Source organism: Melanostigma gelatinosum (assembly GCF_949748355.1).
Source record: "Melanostigma gelatinosum genome assembly, chromosome: 3".
Taxonomy (NCBI): domain Eukaryota; kingdom Metazoa; phylum Chordata; class Actinopteri; order Perciformes; family Zoarcidae; genus Melanostigma; species Melanostigma gelatinosum.
In genome coordinates, this window is record NC_136636.1 from 19,906,680 (window position 1) to 19,926,489 (window position 19,810).

The window sequence follows — 19,810 nt, forward strand, 5'->3', positions numbered from 1 at the left end:
TGTGTGTGTGTGTGCCTGACAGCGAGTCACTGAATGCTCTAATGACCACAGTCCTGACACAGGTATTTTGACTGCTGCCTCTTTCCATCGGCACATTGACTGACATGCGATTAGTTACGCTGGGATGAAAAAACGAGGGAGGCGCACACTGTAAGCATGAAGGAGGGTTAAGTCCTGTTCTCTCCGTCTCTCCTGCCTCATCTTTCTTTCAATCTGAAAAAAACATCCCCGGCCGCAGTTGCTGGTTTGTACGATTTGGTATTCAGTGTGTACAGTAAAGCGCAGCTTGGCGCACAGCGACCTTATGAGAAAAGCTTCTCGCGTAGATCAATGCAGGTTAGTAACGCCGTAGCACAGAATGCAAAGTAAGCATAAAGTAAAGGATGGATACAAAATGCATCTAAAAAAAAGCTTTTTTTTGTAAGTAGAGCTGCACCATCCCGCTACTGACCCCAGTTAGTGGATCCTGTATTGACCAACCTTAACTGATCCACATTAAATCAAGTTAATTGGTCAGTTTTATGATGGAAGTCACTGTTTTTGCTATATGTTACAAATAATTCAGTCACAGCAGGCAAGTGAGGGATTTTTTTGGTGGCCCAGCGTACATGGTGCAAGGTAATGTCTTTAGTATCCCAATGAGTTCCACATTGTGAGGATATGCTGCTTGTTCATTTGAGAATAAGAGAACAATGGTCAGTGCTGGCAGATACACAGACTCCAGGTATTGGCACAACCCGAACTGTAAGATCACGTAAAGCCATATGCACAACAAACCTGACAACAAAATACAGATATCCAAAATATACGAACACACATTCATGCAGCATGAAACACAAACTAGATGCTCTGTATATAATTAAAGCACGACACAGGAGTAAAAGAATAGTTCCATTGCGGCGGCACTGAACATCGGACCTTCATCATTCGGAGTACAAATTTGATCTGGAATCTTATTTTTACCCGCTTTCTAAAAAGTTCTATCGTATCCTTTTTTAGGGGAACTTATTCTCTAATGAATGGACACCATTGCAAGTGTTGCGGTGCCACGATAGATGCGAGTCCCTGTCTGAAGGAAAGCTACATTTCTGACATGCTGTGTTCCAGTCAACAGTTGTTTTATAACCTCTAAGACTGTGGTGCACTTCCTGCATCAAACTGACATTGGTTTGGCTTCACGCAAACACAAAGCTATTCATAGCACCTCTCCCACTTTATTTTCTCCCTCCCATTCTCTCCCTCTCATGTATTTGCATTTCTGCTCTGCAAACAAGGAGTCTGGTGTCAAGTGCGTCAGTTGCACAGGCCGTACTTGTCCCTTCTCTTTCTCAAGCCTCAATCTATCTCACAATTTCATTCCCTCGCTCGACACGACTCCTCCATCTCACTGTAGCTTTCCACCTCGCTCTCACCTTCACCCTCTCCCCCTCTCTCTCTCTCTCCCCCTCTCTCTCTCTCTCTCGCTCTCTCTCTCTCTCTCTCTCTCTCTCTCTCTCTCTCTCTCTCTCTGTGTTTTCCTTTGCGCAATTGTTTTGCTGTAGATTTTGCCGCTATGATTAATGACCTCAAAGCTTCAGGAAAGCAAACAGAGACAGAGAGAGAGAAAGAGAGACAGACAAACCTCCCTTTTTCTCTAACATCACCTGCTCGTATGTTCACACTGAGCACGTTATGAGATCTGCTTATTGTGAGTCAGATTACACAAGAGAGAGAGATTTTATATGCACACATTTTGTATCTGATTTCTCAAGATAACCACCACCTGGCAGACAACAGCTCTTCCACACCATTGTTGCATTCATAATTTGTTCTTATTTCGTTTGTTTGGCGCGTTAAATGACTGCACACATGTTGTTATCATGCGTGTCTATATGGCCACACTGCATGTCCAGCTTTTGACATTATTTCTCAACGTTTCAGAGCTCTTGTCATCCTCTGTGTGTTAAAACCAAAATGTTAAATGAACATCAGAGCAGGGACCACTGATGGAATGAACCTCTTGCTCAGAGTTGAAACTAGTCACACTCGAAGGTAGGCGTTGAGGGTCTTGCTCAAGGACACTTCAGCGGGGTAAATGCTTGAATATGGTTGATTTTAAGGTGACAGTGTGACTTTGTAACACAAAAGAAGCACATTTTATAACCCTGGAACTGCTACTGTAAAGTACAATATGATATAATTTAGCTGGTTTAAAACAATTCAACTCATTAAGAACAGAATCAAATGTTTTTGGGGCACAAGCTATTTTACAAACTGACTTAACTAAGCTAAGCTAAAGCAGCCATTTAGCTTAGCTTCGTATAAAGACTAGAAGCAGGGCTAAACTGCTCGGAAGCCAGGAAGTCACCCGCCCAAAAAAGATCTTCCAACACATAACCTGTAAACCCTTTAAAACTACAGCTTTTGGTTTCTACATTTCTCTTTTTGCACAGATGAAAACAAGAGATGCACACAAACATAATTTGTGAGCTTTAGAGGGTTTGAGGTGGAAACTAATTATTTTTACCTTTTCCCCTCGATTTAGATATTGTTTGTTATTCCAACAACTCGGTGCCCACAGTGACTCCTTCACATTGTGCTGCAGGAGCACCACCACAGACTCCAGTTTGCTCTTTGACACTCTGTACAATTGCTTTCTACTCGCCCTGTTTTGCTCATCAACATCTGGTTTGCAGGTGTGAAAAGAACCTATTTCAAGATACCGTCACTTCGAGCGCGATGTGATTAGGGAAGCAAGTAAAACCGTTTTCCAGGCGCAATAAAGAAAGTAATTTCATTTGCAGAATACAATGATTATTCCTCCAGCAAACTAATAGTGCTATCAGACAGAAATCATTGCACTCGGAGTAACAGCTCCATCAGAGTCCGAATGATAACGTGGAAATGGAATTGGGGCTTCAAATGGAATAATGGTGCAAGGAATTGTCTTTGTGCTGCCGGTTGTTTGGTGCGCTGAGTGTGTCATGTATGAAGATAGAAACAAAAAAAAGTAAACTCTATAGTAGAGGAATCTGACTATAATTTAATTGAAAATGTAAGAAAAGAAAATCCTCCAAAAAGGGGTTTATATTGACCAACTGAACAACTACATTAGAGTCGATTTAGTCCCTGGAACACATGGCTTATTGTTACATGAGGTGAAACATGACTATGAAAACACTGTGGCCCATCTTTCGGTCCCTCCACACAGTTTGAGAAACACCCCCAGCACGCTACTGTGGTCAGCGGGCACATCTCTGGCCCGTTACTTGACCTTACAGTCGCAGCTGTAATTCATCTCAGCCACTACTATAGCTGACTTGAGCTGTGTTTTGTTTCCTCAATAAATGGCTGCTGCCAAATAGTGTCAGACAGAGGAGCAGGCAAGGCCTCTGGGAGCGTGTGTGAGTGTGTGTGTGTTCATGTTGATATGCCGTGTGTTTCAAGCTGCGGCCTCTGGCTGTGACCCCAGTGTTAATCACACTACAGCCAGAACGACCACAGGCTCTATCGCCACTGCTGCTGCTACAATCCTCTTCCTCTCCCACTCTGTTTGTCTCTCATTCATGCTCTCTGCTTCTATTTCTCTCTCTCTCTCTCTTAGTCATCTCTCTTTCTTACATTTCGGTATTTGTCAACTTGTGTTATAATTCATGGTCATTATAATAATCACCTCCATTCTAGAGATTTTGTAAAAACCTACACTGTGGTCAAAAAGCGCCGTTGATCAGAGCACGAACCTCCTACGGCTTTCCAAAAAGTAGAACTAGAAATCATCTTGAAGACTTTGAGTCTGACCGAAAGTAAACAGGGAAAGTAGGTCCTCCGGAAATTCCTGTAGCTGTTGCAGCAAATCAATATCTGGGTCGACTCCTGGCCGACTTACCTGCCATGTGTCGTTTGATTATGCTAATGTGGCGCTGCTTTGATTCGATTTGACTGGCCAACTTGCTGTCTGACTCACTACACGGCCTGTTGGTGCAAGTGTTGTGATTATCACTCAGCCTGTGTCGCCCTGTGACACCGGTGGATTCACAGCGGTGAGGTGTGTGTGTGCGCACTTACGCACACACACACACACAATCTCAGGCTGTCGGCGAGCTGAGACGAAGAGTGTGAGTTACACGAGCTTTGACAGGGCCTAATTATACGTGTCTCTAATGAACTGTAATTACTGACATCCACCAGAGCATCGAGGTCTATAAGCCGAGGACTCGCAGTCATTAGGCTGCTGTGTTACACTGTTTCTGTCTCCACTGACTGACTGGAAACCTCTGTTTTTTTGTCCTTGTTGTGATGTGTCGGTCTCTGCCTAACTGTTTTCTCATTTCTCTCTCCCTCTTCCCCTCTCTGCAGTTTGATGGTGACAACATGTACATGAATGAAAACAACCACGAGTTCCTCCCGCCAAACCAGGTGAGCACAAATTGCCTCTAATGGAATACCTGCTCTTTCCCCCTTTTCCTCTTATTTCATCTGTTCCCGTGATTGTTGCGCAGCCATTTTCATTCCACCATTCTGTTCAAGCTTGTTACGACGGACGGCAAATTGTTTTTACTGAAACAACCACAGTTAGAGTGATATGACATCAGCTGAAAGCAAAGGGACTGAAAGCTCTCAAAAATATCGTCCAATTGGTTCACCCATGTTTTATGCTGACCAAAAAAAAAACGATTTAATGCATTCTGCACTGCATGGGTGAAATATCCCCCCCCCCCCCCCCGGGATAATCATGATAATATATAATAATCCGAGTGTTAGTGTTCAAAGACTGGAATAAACAGAAACTTATTTATTCTCGTCCCAGAACCTGGAGTCTAATTGCAAATCCCTGCCAAGGATTCTTGCTTTTATTGTTTGTGTTTTTTTTTGGATCCCCATAAGTTGTTACGTTGGCAACAACGACCACAGAAGTAGTGAAACGTACATACTGTCGATACGTGTTTGCACTTCTACCACGTACAGTAAACACCGTAAAACAGTATCGCCATGACGGCTAACCCAATAAAACAACATCAAAACCAAATGTATGACACACAAGCACACCAATTAATAGTAAAGCATTCAAATAATAAGAACATATTTAATTCATTTGCAGATTTAGTCTGCAAAGAGAGTTAAAGACTAATTTTGATAATTTATGATGAATTTCTTGGTATTGTTTTCACTAGATTGTGAAGTACACAGATCTATACAGATCTATGAAAATGAAATATGTGTTGTCTATACACTAAAACTGGAATCTCTCCCAGCATGCACTGGACAGGTTGTTAGTTTATCACAGTCCATGTCAGACTGCCATAACTACAGTTAAGCTAAGTACAGTAGGAGGAAACCAGAGAACCTAAAATATCCAAATTCCAAACAAAAAGAGCTCGGACCGTCTTTCTGAGTCAACCATTAAACTATAACTCTGCCATCATAACATTCAAATGCACTTTATTCAAATTACGCAACCATTCTCTGTGCACATAGTTTTCACTTCGGTAAAAGCTGAGCAGAAAGCGCTGCTTCACTGAGTGAGTTTGGCCTCATTGCAAAAGGATTTATTCAGTTATAGCATAGAGGGGGAGCCAGCGCTCTTCTACAGTACATGGCAACCACGTCACTGCCAGATACACTGCAGCACAGCTGGTCGTGAACAACTGGGAGGCCATATGGTTGTGTTTGGACAGGGGGATTTGTGGAGTTTGGAAATAAACCCATCTGACATATGCAGGGGAGCAGGGAATTGTCCCTGTCAATTGCAATTATTAGAACCGACCCATAAGCTACAGTAGTTCTGTGTTTCGTTACATTTGCTGTCTTGCTTAATTTCTTAATGCTCTAGTTTGTTAAAGTGTGGCTCAAGGCCCAGAGTGAGAGACAGAGCTGCCTATGCTGTTCCTTGTACTCAATTCCCGAAGTTTATTTAGTTAACTGACGACAAATGTGTCTGTTTCAAAGTGATTTTCAGTGGGATAGTGCTGTTATCTGACAAATGGCTCAATCAGGTACTTGGCTGTCTCAATAATCTTAAGAACCACTGCTTTTATCGGCCATTTTTTATTCAGCGCATGTACTTTTACTGCAGTGCCGATTGTCCGATTACAAGTCGCGCTGATGCGCACAATGTTTTTTGCTGAATTACTGAGGGACAGATAAAACATCGCAAATGTGGCATGGAAGATAGACGGAGAGAGAAAGGGAGAGAAAGGTGGTTATCAAGGAAGCAAGAGGGAAAGAGACGGAGGGAGGGAAATGGCGTGAAACGCGGTGATGGGATGAGAGACGATTTTGCTTTGCTCTGTGTTATACTTTGTTGACTCAAGATCGCTTCATATTTGACATGTGCCTTGCTCTATTCTCCGCTTCATCAAATTCAGCCTCTCCTTCCCTCTGACAGCTGGAATCAGGGAGGGCCTTAGGGCTGGGCACACACACCGACAACAAAACATAGAGATGGAGGAAATGGGGAAAATCGCTGGTTTGCACCTCCTCAGCTGTGTCCTAATTCTACACTTCGAACTAATTCTAAACAGATTTTAAGTGTGTGAACTGGACATGACGAAGGTATACGCAAAACAAGTGGGTATGCAGACTGAAAATGCTTCAGTTGTGAGGGTGCTGCTGTTCATACACTGTTGATCCCACCGTGCACAAATTGGATCGTGGTGAAACAGCTTTCAGAATGATGAATAACAGTGGGATGTCCAAAATCTGCCACATTCTCATTCTATATATCGTCACAGTGTACCGATTTTTCAGTTACTTCAGATTCAATTAAAATACCATTTGACACATGAAATTGTACAATGTTTGTGCCTGTCAGACATCAATCAAACTGCTACTTTAGAATTCTTCTGGCGATCAGACTGAACAAAAGAGGCGGAAAAATGTTTTCACAAAACATTTAACAGTTCTTTTTTCTTTTTTCTGAGATGTTTGTGGAGCTGTTCCGCCCACCATTAGTTTGACATTTTATCCAGCTGTGAGTATCCTCTCTTTGTGCGCTGCATCGTGGGAGAGTACTGAGCATCAACTCATAAACAAATATAATACTCATATAGTCACGGTGTGAACATGCGCCGTGTACTCACAGCCTGCTTAGAAGTGCTGTGCAGTATAGATTTGGGACACAGTTGCAGTTTGATTGATGTCTATCAGCGTATACGTTGCATAATTGATACAAATTGGTAAAGTGCATCGATTTCTTCTACGCTAACTGCAAAAAAAAGAATACAGTTCATATTCTTTCCAAGTCCAGCGTTTGACTGTGAATGTGTTGTGTTTGTGCTGAGGTAACAATGGACTTGGTGAAAGCAACAGAGGGATAACACAGCTGCAGGGATCATTTTTTATTAATTAGTTTTACTCCTGAATAAACGTTATGTACGGTATATACAGTAGCTGCACTGTTCTCAATATATTCCATCTTGAATAAAAACAAATCATACCGCCGAAAGCTCACTTTTCTCTGCTGGCTGCTTTATTATCTCGCTTTACTTCTCTACCTCTCTTCCTCCCATTCTCACCGACTCCCCCACTTCTGCTGGTTTTCTCACTCCGTTCCTCTTTTTCTCTCTTACCCCCCCCCCCCCCCCCCGTTGCATTTAAATGCATTTGGGTCAGCGGTTCCGCCTCCAAACTGTGAAAGTGTGTCTCTCTCAGCACTCGGCTGTCTCTCACTTCGGTTGCTGCATGTAATCGTTCTATTTAATCTGGCTCACCTATATAAATACATTATCTTCTACATTCATATAGGACAGCAGCAGGGCCCTGTTGAGTAACTCTGGCCGGCTGCATAGTGAGATGCTTCGATGGCGATGCTCTCGTGATGAGTCACAACAAAACGGGGTCAGTGCCATTGTCATATCGATGTTCCCATGAGCATCGCAGTCTGACCCTGCTTAGTTCTCTGTGGTGTTTCTTCCAGTCTCTCGCTACCCCCCCCCCCCCCCAGCGGAGTGACAAAGTGTTAGTGATTCAATGACAAGGTCACGGACCTCGGTCGTGGCATCAACAAGCTCTTTGTCTGCCCCTGTGGCCACTGACCATTGTCGTGGCAACAATGTAGGCGAGAGTGACCAACGACGAGAGGCTCCAGCTCGTTCCGGTGTCTTCGCAGAGGTTTGATCCGACACTCCAGCACAGAAAAAGAGACACACAAACACGAGATCTCCACAGTGGGAAGTGGATGGGCACCAGGTAGAGAGTCTTTTTCTGTAAAATAAAAGATCCCAGCAGACCTTCACCTGAAGTGTGAGTTATATTTAACAGAAAAGTACGGTGCGTTGCGATCAAAGATAATGCGCTGTGAAAATGCCTTCTCATAGCTCTGCGGCAAAGTGAAAGAAACTGTATACTTCATCAGCACTTTACCTTGACAATGCTGCGCTTTGATGTCTTTCTCCCTGACTTATGAATTAATTTGGCAGAACTGCTGTTTGAGAGAAATGTGTCACAGAAAAAAAAAAGAACACGAGGAGGAAATGAAAAGTGGGGAAGGAGGGGAGAAACTGCACGGGGGAATAATTTGGCTAATGGAGTGACTGTTTGGATATTCAGCAGAAGTAGGAACAGAGATTATGATCTCGCAATAAGCGTAACAAGGTTTTATTGATTGGCTGCCGCTGTAGCGTCTTTGCTGCCAAGACGCCGCATGTGGTTTTAACATGCACAGTGTGTGTGTGTAGCCCAGCCAGTCACACGAGTCCCACCACTCTACGAGAGCAGAATCCAGCTCTGTGTTACCATCGAGCTGTGGCCATTTACGGAACATCAAAGCTGAAATATTATGGATTGCCGAGTTGAAAGGGTCCGTTTGAATGCCTGATGATAAAGTGGTCGGCATTTGCATTTTCCACTCACTTTTAAGTTAATGTATTACCCCCTGTCCTCTTTGAGTAAAATGCAGGTATTAAAAGGCAGCTTCTGGTCACGAGTGATTTGAAAGTTTGTCTGCCTGTTTTACATGTTGGGAGCTCAGATAATGTTTTAACGGTTAAGTTTGATGCTTTTTCTGGTCTCAGTTATTTTATTGTAAGTCATTGCTGGCAGGGATTCTACCGGCCCCCTTGGGTGTTGTAATTGTAATTAGGTCGGTGTGTGAGTGCCAGCAGCAGATTTCGGAGACGGATCGGAGACCAATGGAAAGTTGTTTTCATATGACAGCAAACAGATGTGATTATGATGAAGTTTAGAATGCACCCTGACAGACTCAACTCACAATGAGGCCTTCGTGTTATTTTTGTTATTCTTGAAATGATTTTAATGAGGGATTTAGTGTTGTAAGAGCTCCTTTGAACAGAAACGATATCTGTCACAGTTGTAGTGCCTAAACTTGTGTTAACTCCGGTCTGATGAACATGATTAAGTCCTATTCCACAGCTCCCCTGTGTCTCTCATCTTTCCCCCATATGTTTCTGATGAACAATTGTAGAACATGATCCCATAGTCTTTTATGTCCAACCTTTGACAAATCTATCACCTCGTCCCTCTATGCTCTGAATTAAAGGCCCATTCCACCTTTCCAGTTTAGATGAGTGATTCTCTTGTTTGGCAGCAGCCCAAAGCCCAGCCGGCCCGTCTGGAACCTCGGCGAAGCCTGATTGGTCAGGTTCAGCCATGTGTGACTGACAGGAAGCCTGCTGATTGGGGGAGACGGTATCTTCGGATCGTTGCACTGATTAAAGCCTTGCGGCGGCGTTTTGTAAACTCCCGCCGTCCGGGGTCCCCGCACCAGCGCCCTGGCACTGCTGGTCTGAATTACAGCTCGGCCGCATTAGTGTGATTTACAGCTTCCTCCCGCTGTTTAGATTGGAGCTGGGGACTAGAGTGGCAGGCTCCTCCTACCCTACACTTCCACCTGCCCCCTCTCTTCCAATTGATTCTCCCACCTTGTGCCTCACCCTCTACTCGTCACCCCGATCTTCCCATTCACTTGTATGTTCTCCCCTCATATCCCACCTCACATGATGTACCTAATTCATCCGTCCTCCTGGGACTGGCTTCGTACTTCCCACCAGTTATTCTGCTCTTCTTACCTTTCCCCTCTCTCCCTTACGCATCTTCTTTGTCTCCCCCTCTGTCTTTCCTTCTTCCTTTTCTGCCTTCCTCCCACCTCCATCTCCCCTCTATCTACCTCCCGTATTCCTCCTTTTCTCAAATGCTCCCCTCAAACCTCTGACAGCGTCCCTTTACCTTTCTGAGTCCCCCCCCCCTCCCCTCCTCTCTCTCACTCCCTCACTACATCTTTTGTGCAAATGAAAACAAAGAGCAACCTGCCAAAATGTTTCTATAGCTGTTCGCTGACGAAGCAGAGAGTGGAGACAATGCAAAAGGATGTGCAGGCATATTTGTGGCGGCAGCAGAAAGATGGAAAGTTCTCTCCATGTGGCCTTTTCATCGTCATTGGGAAACATTCTCACCCTCCTCACTCACTCTTTTGCCCCGTTTAAAAGCCCTCTGTTTGAAGTACTCATCTGACACGGCACCACATATAAATGCACAGTTGTGTATTTGTGTAAGGCCCTCGCTCTGCCAAGCCGTCCATTCTTCTGTTGCCCCAGGTGATCAGGTGAAACTAATGGCAACCTTAATGTGTTTGTGTAGGCCCTTCACCCCATTGGACAACACGATGACGGACCAAACACTCACTCTTGTGCTCGATGACATGACAGAGTGTTATAAAAGACATGTGCAATGGGCAGTGTCTTTTTCAGCCTTTTCATAACTGCAGAGATTTCCGACCTCCTTTTGAAGAAATAAATCTCACAACGTACGTGAGCTGGTGTCCCTCATGGCTGCAAAAAAAATATGATTCATTAGACAGGAAAAGAGAGATTCATGAGCACAAATACTTGGTTAATTATTGATGCAGTATCTTCAAGGTAAGAAAAAAGCCATAAACTGACAAAGTTTAGGAATAGAAATGATCCCACGCTTGTATTTTGCACCTTTAAGCAGCACACAGTTAGCCAGCCTTTATAGTTTAATAACATGGTATTTATATATGTACGTGTAGGTCTTCTAGCAGTGCATGTCAGACAATACAGAACCAGAAATGTAAACGGTCCCAGGAAATTGCGTGAGGATGATTTCAGTGCACTTTTCTGTGCCTGAATCGTCCTGATGCAGCCAACAACACTTAGCTGCTGTTTGTGGTTGGATTAACACGAGTGTATACTGTATACTAGCAATGAGGCTGCTACCATCCCGCACGCTAATATGCTCAGAAACAATGCATTGATGCTGATGTTTAGCAGGCACAATGTTTGGCATGTTCACCACAGTTACATAGCATGCTAACATGTTGTCAGAACTACAAACAATGTAATGTGGCTACTGGCTAAAACCCCCAAAAAACTAGGCCCGTTAAGCTGTTCCTGTTCGGGTTTTACTCTGAAATCTCAGTTGTGGATATGCTGCGATGCTGGGGGTTCTTTTGTGAAGCATCAAGTGTGAGTTGCAGTGTGGAGTTCTAGCGGAAGACAGGGAGGTTCATTGACGCTGGAGAGCTGTCTCCTCCACTCCCCTCCACTCCCCACCAGCCTCTTATTAACAATGGCACCAAGAGTACGAGGGTCCAGATGTTAGTCTCCTGCTCCCACCAGCTGTGCCAGCCTCCAATACACAGCCTCATTGACTCTGAACCAGGGAGACACTTAAGAACACACTAACACCACAAACACACACGGAGCAGGCAGTCTCAGTGAGTTTTTGTTTTAGGAAAAATCATGGATACCTACAAAATGTTCACAAACGTATTCAAGAGCTATTACAGCCAGGTCTGTGCAAGAAGAACGGCACGCGGACTCACATTTGTCACACTGATTAAATGACACACACACACACACACACACACACACACTTTACACCCCTCTTCTCCTGGTGTATGGCAGAGTTATTTGTGGGTGACAGGATCCTAACAATTCTCAGAATAATGCACGTTTGTTTGGATGACTGCGCCATCAGCGCTCCCTTTGTCATTTTCAACATTGTTTGAGTCAGTCGGTACTGATCCACCAACCCTTTATTGTGCTGTTTTTTTGTCCATTTACTTGCTCTTGTAACAATAATTAGTTTTGTCATTCACACACAGCGGCACCATTGTCCACATGTTAATGATGATTTTGACAGTAAGCGCAGAAGAGTAGATAACTGAAGAGTCATTCAACATTTTAAAAAGCAGTCGACTCGCTGCTGTCTTTCTGGCCTTGCCAAGCCTCCGCATGCTCATAACTCAGCAGTAGCTGTTGTCAAGCCTCGGAGAACAGACAGTGGTGTGCCAATGAGCGAAGTTAAAAAGGCTTTCCTCTCCAGGAGACATGGCTGCTCTGAACAGGAAGAGACAAAGGGGACTCTGCAAATAATACTGTATGTCTGCGAATGTGACATTGTCGTCCTAGATTCACCCTGTCAGGCAATAAGTTTGATTATGGTCCTCATTTGAAATGTTGGATTCATATCTTTCCCCCCCCGTCTTTTCTGCTCCCTCCTCTCTGCTTTCCACTCCATCCATCCTCCTCCTCCTCCTCCTCCTCCTCCTCCTCCTCCTCCTCCTCTCTTCTCCCGTCACCCACCACAGTATCAACATTGCCATCACAATCCCCCTAGATGACTGTTGGGTAACCTGAGCAATCTTGTGCACTCATGGTTTCTTTTCTGACCGCATTAGTGGAGATCACAGTTAACTTTTCACTGACACTGAGCAGCATCTGCATATCATTACTGCCCCGAGGTCCTGAACTCTTACCGTGCACACAACGCAAACCAGCAGAGGAAGATATAGATGCATGTTTATTTATCAAACAATAAACCTTATTCCTCTTCAGAGTACGAGCTTTGTGTTGTTTTTCTGTTACACATCTATTCTACAGTCTAGTCATTTGGGAGCTATTTAAATGTTGTTTGTGTTCCAGTTGAATGTTCAGCAATAATGATGTGGTTGTTGCTGCCGACAGCTCGTCTCTCGCCAAACTCAAGTGTTATTAGACAGTGAGGAAGAAACAGAGACAGAAAAGAAAAAAACCAGAGAGAGAAGAGGGTCAGCGACACATTTTCAATGAATCAAATTGAAAAAGAAAGAAAAAAGGGAGGAGGAGAAGCAACACAGGCGCAGAAGGCAGCTAATGTCTGGCCACTCGCGTCGGTTTGCTGAATAAAAAGAAAGCGTGCGAGAGACGGACCGAAACAGAGGTACAAGGGAGGTTGTGTTTATTATTTGATAAAGCCTCCCTCATAACCTCAGCATGTTGTGCAATAGCTCTGGCTCTCCTTCAACTCTGCGGTGTGCCACTTCAAATTAGTCGCTTGTGGAGAGGGCCTGCCCCGTCTTTGCGAAATGCATTAGTACGCCACTCAGAGCCTCATACAGCCTAGGGTTAAACACAAATTATATCATTTCTGTCATCCAATCAAATCACGCTGACCTATTGACCTGCCAGATGAGTCAAATGCATAATGAAATATGACATGGCACAAAAGCTCTGATTCTAATCTGCTCTGACACGCGATCAGATGAGGATGACCTCCTGACCTTGACTGACAAGTGAGACGAGCACTGGGAACAGGAGACACGAGGGAGAAGAAGGGAAGGAAACATAAAGGAAGAAGGGGGGAATATAAGCAATTAGGAAGGCTGGTTTTAGTGAATGGGAGGTTAGTTAGTAATCAACTCAGTGTCTGGGGTGAATGGGGCCATCTGCATCTTCGGACTTTGGGCCGTTGTTATTCGCTTTGATTATTCTCCCAATTTCCTCCATAATTTCCTTCCCATAACGATAAATAAGAAGCATTTTCGTCCCAGGGCTGAAGAGATAGTGGCTGGATTTTATTTCCTAGAAAGAGCGTGACTGTGACATTATTTTTCCCTGTCTCACTGCCTCCCAGTCTCCTCCCCCCCCCCTCCCCCATCACATTCTTTCACCCAACAGAAACCAAGCACATGGCGATTTCGCATCCCCATCCCCACTGTCCCTTTCAAGATTTCCAAACGGTAACATAGTGATGGATAAATAATGCAGCCTGGCAGTTTTAGAGGGAGATGAGAGGGCAGGGGAATAAGCCGAAGAGGGAGGGGTTGATTCGGGTCCGGGGGATGTGGAGCAGGGACCAGAACAGTTTGGGCTCTGTGAGGGACAGGCCAGGCTGGCGTTGGGCCAGCCAAGAGAGAAGAGGAGAGTGGAGGTGTAGGGTGGCTGTAACTGGATCTATGGCCCACTCCCCCTCCCTCTCTTTGGGCTCTGCTGGAGAAGGCTTTGTGGTGTGTCGATACCCCCCCCCCCCCCCCTGAAATGATATTGTAGCAGAAGAAAGACTATGGCTTTAATTAAGCCTGAGTTGACTGAGAGAGATGGAGGGATAAGGAGAGAGAGAAAGAGGAAAGGGAAAAAAGGAGTATCAAAAAACAAACAGCCCGATAAACAGTTCAGTTCATGCCGTTAAGCGTTTGAAAGTAAGTGATCTTTGTAGTCTGACGCCAGCTATTTGCCTCTGCTGTGTTCCATTAAAACAAGAGCTCTGTGTACACTAGTAAACAGGATCATTCATAAATATACAGTATCATCTTCCTCTGGGAGAGCGATGGCAGAGCGAATGAAAATGGATGATGCCCTCAAATTCTTCCCAAAGATAAATCCACCGTTTTCCTTGCAAACCGGACTGCGTGGAAAGGAGAGATAACGGAGGCCGACTTGGTCTCTGTGTGCAGAGTGCTGCACGTCGGCCACGGGAAGGTGTTGGAACGAAGAGTGTCGGTGGTGATGGAAGTGGTAGTGTGTGTGGGGGATTTTGAGCATAAATCACCGCTGTGACAAAGCTCTCCAATAGGCAGATAAGTGCACATTAATGGTAAGGCAGATCTGTCATCGTCTGTCTCCGAGCTGTCGGTCCCGCCCTCTCTCCCCGAAACCAACACTGACTTGAGAGGACTCCAAACTCTGCGTCTGAATATGCTCACCATGCATGTTCTTATTGTGTGGCTTCATTTCTTGCTTGATTATTTTTATAAATATAGCAAATGTTCACCGTGCGTGGGCCACCTGTTTGTATTATGATGTTCCTTTTTAGGTCATACTAATAATACGACTAGGGTTGTAACTGATGATTATTTTTATTATAGATTTATCGGCTGAATATTGTCTTGATTAGTTGATTAACGATTGACGATGTGGAATTTCAAAAGACAATGACAGATGTGCTCATTACCCAGAGTCCAGGGTGACGTATTAAAAATAATATTCAGTTTTCAATAATATAAAACAAAGAAAAGCAGAAAATCCGGACTTCTGAGAGGCTGGAAGCAGATTATCTTTCACATTTTTAAATTTTAAATGGCATAAACAATGAATCAATTGTCAAAGTAGTTGCATAATACAACAGTATGCCAAGATCATGTAGTGTTTTACAAATACTAAACAGCATGCAGCTCTTTTATTGTGCGTTTGAATTTATATTTGACAATGAGTCATTTTTCAGAATATACAATTTAATATTAATTGGGATATGTCCTAAAAATCCAGATTTCTACAAGAATTACAACAATAATCTCAGCAAAAGAAGGCGAATGTACAGATAATGAGCCATTAGCCACAGTCAATATCATCTCCAGAAGTCCTTGGAAAGGCCTGGAAAGGAGAAAAGAGTATACATTAGCTAGAGTGCACATGTTAGCTCTGTACATGCAAGCTCATTCTGAATAGCGCGATATGAATAATTTATCTTCCCACAATCCAACTGGGAACATCCTTGGTATTTACATTTTATCATCAAGGGCCCTGGATGAGCCCTCGCAGCAATCTTAACACATGACACATCCTCAGCCTGCATCCCTTTGCACAATCAAAAGCAACGGACGGGACCAGGAACATGTTTGTGTGGCGTGGATATCAATTCACACACGGAGAAAATAAAAGGCCGACGAACATGCTAGATGATGACGAAGCGTGGCGGCCTTCACGGTACACAGTGGTCGCCCCCGGTCGTAAGTGAAGCGCGGTGAAAAATGACGGTGAACGCAGAAGCTCCGATGGACGCGCACCGGGACACACTTTTACACAATGGCCCCGATGTTTATAGCAGTCAATTTAGCTTCCTTCCAACAATTATGAGAGAAATTGAATCTCAGGAAATGTTCGTTTTCTTGTCCAATACAATAACACTGTCCCCAAAGGTTTACAAAAAACATCTGTCTTCAAAAAGGACAGTCCAGAAAATTAATATCAACTGGCTTGCAGGCTATGTCAGGACAAAGTAAATCTAATTGAGACAATCACACTTTTGTTTTTTACTGTTTTTCATTTGGTGTTACATGTAGGAAGATGAAAGTGTGCCATAAACGCTGAGTGTGTGTCTACATTCTTGCTTCACAATAAAAACATCGCTGACATCCTTTTTTTGTGGCCAAATTAAAGATGGGTGTTTTAGTGTTTTAGGTATTGTAACTTAATGAAATTCCTCTCATCTGGCGTTGTGCTTTACGCCTTAGATTGGTATTCATTTAAAAAGACTTTGGATACATTTTAATCCTGCTGAAAGCAAGTGTTGTGAAAACAAGATTGTCAGTTACTATGGACGTCAGATTTATGATCCAAATGAGAAAAAGGCAACAAAACACTTTTTTTTCATTTCAGTTGTTTTGAGGTTTGTTGGCAGGCCTTCTTGTTTCCTTCATTGATTCCAAACAGCTGAAAAATGGTCATTTATAATTAGGAAGCTATCCTTTTTAGTGATATATCTTAACAAACCTGTAATTTATATGGACACAGTATCACAGAATGGGCCCTTATGCTCACCTTTATAGGTTGAGTGAAACAAGAAAAAAGAAACGTGCCCCGTATCCTCTCTCCTTTCTTCCATCTCCCCGTGCCCCTTATTTTCCAAAAGTATCTGTTTGAGAGATAAATGACCACTCTGCTGCCGAGGATGACAGCCTACACAAAGATGATATTGAATTCATTTCAGAAATGTTGCAGAACTGACTGTTTGATGTATACTGCCAGACAGGAATCATAAAAATTCTATTAAAAAACCCCTTGAATGGCTGACACCAGAATATTATTTGTGATGATTAATTTGACTCAGTCATTACAATGGGAGTCAAGTTGGATAGTCTCAGACAAAATTGCTTTTCATTCCCCGTTGAATTTCCCTGCTATTCTTCTTTTCTTCTTGCTCCGTGCAGGACTCTGATCTGATTGGACTTACTGTGTTAGCGCGACAGCACACAAATACCGAGGCTGTTGGTGTTATTTATCACTGATCGCTGAGTTTTTGTTCCAAAATGAGACGTTCAAAATATGAAAATAAATTACACTTCTTCTAACAAAAATGACAGATCAGAATTCAAACAGTTTACAAAGCTATTTGTAGGACCTGAATCCATAGGGGAACAAGATGCTAACGTATTAAAGATCCTTATGGTTGTATTTACACAGAAGTGCTTTAATGAAGCATAAAAACATTCATATTCATTTTAACATTTATTTTGGATCAATCATGTTTAGATATACAAAAGAGATATGCATCTCGACAAAAAGCATTTCCTTTGAAGAAAGTCGTGTTGCCTAACAAACAATATATATATAGATATATATACAAACAATAATACGTCTGTCTAGATGTTAGTTTTAATGAATTCAACATTTTTGAAGAAAGAGTAAGACGTGTGTTTGTGGGGGGGTTGGGGTAATGTGAAGGGCTCTAAATACTACCCATGAACCTCAGCTGGCATTGCTATGGAGAGGTAGCCAATTAGAGGCGCAAATTAGAGCTGTAGCAAACTCCAAGTGCTTTGTTGTTGCATTTGTGAGCAAAACTCACCATAGTTGCCACATTCATCCTAAAGTAAACTGCTGAATATATTTACTTAATGGAGGTTTCTTAATGAAATGCACTTGAGAGTTGTGGTTGACTGTGTGTCCTTACATTTTACATACACAGGCTTGTAGCTTTGACTTTTTTATTTTTATTTTGAAAGGCAATGCTCATCTTTTGTGTTGCTGATGACTCAACTTGGAGAGTTGTATACTCCAGTTACATAACATGGCCTATGCAGGAAATGAACAGGGTTTTCAGAACTCTTGGCGCCGGAAATAACGGATTCCTCTCTCAGACTCTCTCACCATACACTGAATGTCTACATCTGCAACCCATATGGAATCGTGTGATGTGGATAACAGTTATGTCTTAGCTTTCGTTTGATCTACGGATATCTACTACTTCCTTAAATCTGAGTTTTCTCACTTTTGTCCTCTTTGTTTCTCTCAGAGCTACACAGGTCAGACTGGCGGCGGAGGAGGAGGCGGCGGAAATGGAGACGAGGACTACGAGATCCCCCCCATCACTCCACCTAACCACCCCGAGCCTTCTCTCCTCCACCTGATGGAGCACGACTCTACAGGCTACCTCTGCCACTCACTGCAACACAATGGGCTCATCAACCCGTATTCCTACCCAGAGCTGCCCACACTCATGATGTCTAACATGCTGGCACAGGACGGCCACCTCGTCTCCAGCCAAATGCCCTCGGTGAGTAGCACTGCGCGGACTGAACCGTTTCCACAGGGTAACACTAGAAAGCTGATGTTTAAGGAGTCAGAGAATATTTTCAGCAATGGTCACAAAAGTTCAGACTCAGAGGAAAGGGTTTTACGTAACACTTTTAGTATGGGGTGTGAATTCAACTGTGCTGGCTTTTACAAAAACTGTAGGAGGTTGAAGAAGTGTTTTTTACCCAGGAGGACATGATGGCAAACTATTAACCCCCGCATGTACAGACACACACACCTACACAAAAAGCATACACTGAGGCAGATAAAAAAGTTGCAATTTAGAGCGGGAGGGGAAGATGATGGAGCACCGGGGAGATTGAACAAATTTGACCTTTTCATAAAATGATTTTCAAAGCTTTTTGGATATTGCAAAAACATTGAAGAACAGCCGTTTAAAGGCGCTCTCCAATGTGAAACAGATTACGAGCCCATAAGGTAAACGTAATTTTCAAGACATGAAAAAGGGGGCTAAGTGGGGGGAACTGAATGATTGTTCAGTGGTTTCCATGTCGGCTCTGATGCATGGCGAAAAGGATTGTGGGTAAATCCATCAGCATCATATCTACCTCGACAGCATGCATCGGTCAATCTGTCAAGCCTTCAAACATGAATGCGCACTGATTACTCCCTCAGCTCCACGCAGAACTACTCCTCCACAAATTAGCATCTCCGAACCGTAATTGCATTCATAGGAACTGCAGGAAATAGAGCAGGTTTCTATCACAATAAATGATATTATGTAAAGCTTATGCGTGAAGCATATAGGCTGCAGTAAGCAAATGTCTCTCGTAGAGTGTACATATGGCAAGAAATGAGCAAATGATTGAAGTTCAAGGTAATGTCTTTTTTTTGGATCCTGCTATTCAGTGAGCAAAACGTAAATATTGTAATAGAGGTGCACTGAATAGCATTTATGTTCTGCTTTGATATTTGCTTCAAGTCTACATAAATGAGGCAGACAGCCTCCAAAAAATCTGGTGGTTTCATAAACCAAACATCACACCGAAACGGACAAGAAGAACAAAAGTCCAGGGTAAATTAACACAGAGCAAATAAAGCAAAGAAAATAAGTGACGTGACTGCGACCTGCCAGCAAGCTGCTACTAACAGCAACTCTCCCAGTCTGTGCCTAAGTGGCTTTATATCCCCCCCCCCCCTCCTGGCCCCAACCTAATTGGACTGAACCACTGCATGCGATTAGGTAAACCAGCGAGGGTAATTCCGACAAAACATTTGAACATTTAAAGCTGAACAACTATTAATACACTCTTCCCCCCAAGATAGATTGTATGCCCCCC

At 43.4% G+C, this 19,810-nt stretch overlaps 1 protein-coding gene across 1 annotated transcript in view; it reads left to right on the plus strand.

Moving 5' to 3' along the window:
- tox2 (TOX high mobility group box family member 2) overlaps positions 1–19,810 on the plus strand; it is an 85,131-nt gene that overhangs the window by 38,633 nt on the left and 26,688 nt on the right. Inside the window, exons 3-4 of the mRNA XM_079296325.1 lie at positions 4,336–4,395; positions 18,229–18,489. Of these exons, the coding sequence (XP_079152451.1) occupies positions 4,336–4,395; positions 18,229–18,489 (321 nt within the window). The remainder of the gene's footprint in view (positions 1–4,335; positions 4,396–18,228; positions 18,490–19,810) is intronic.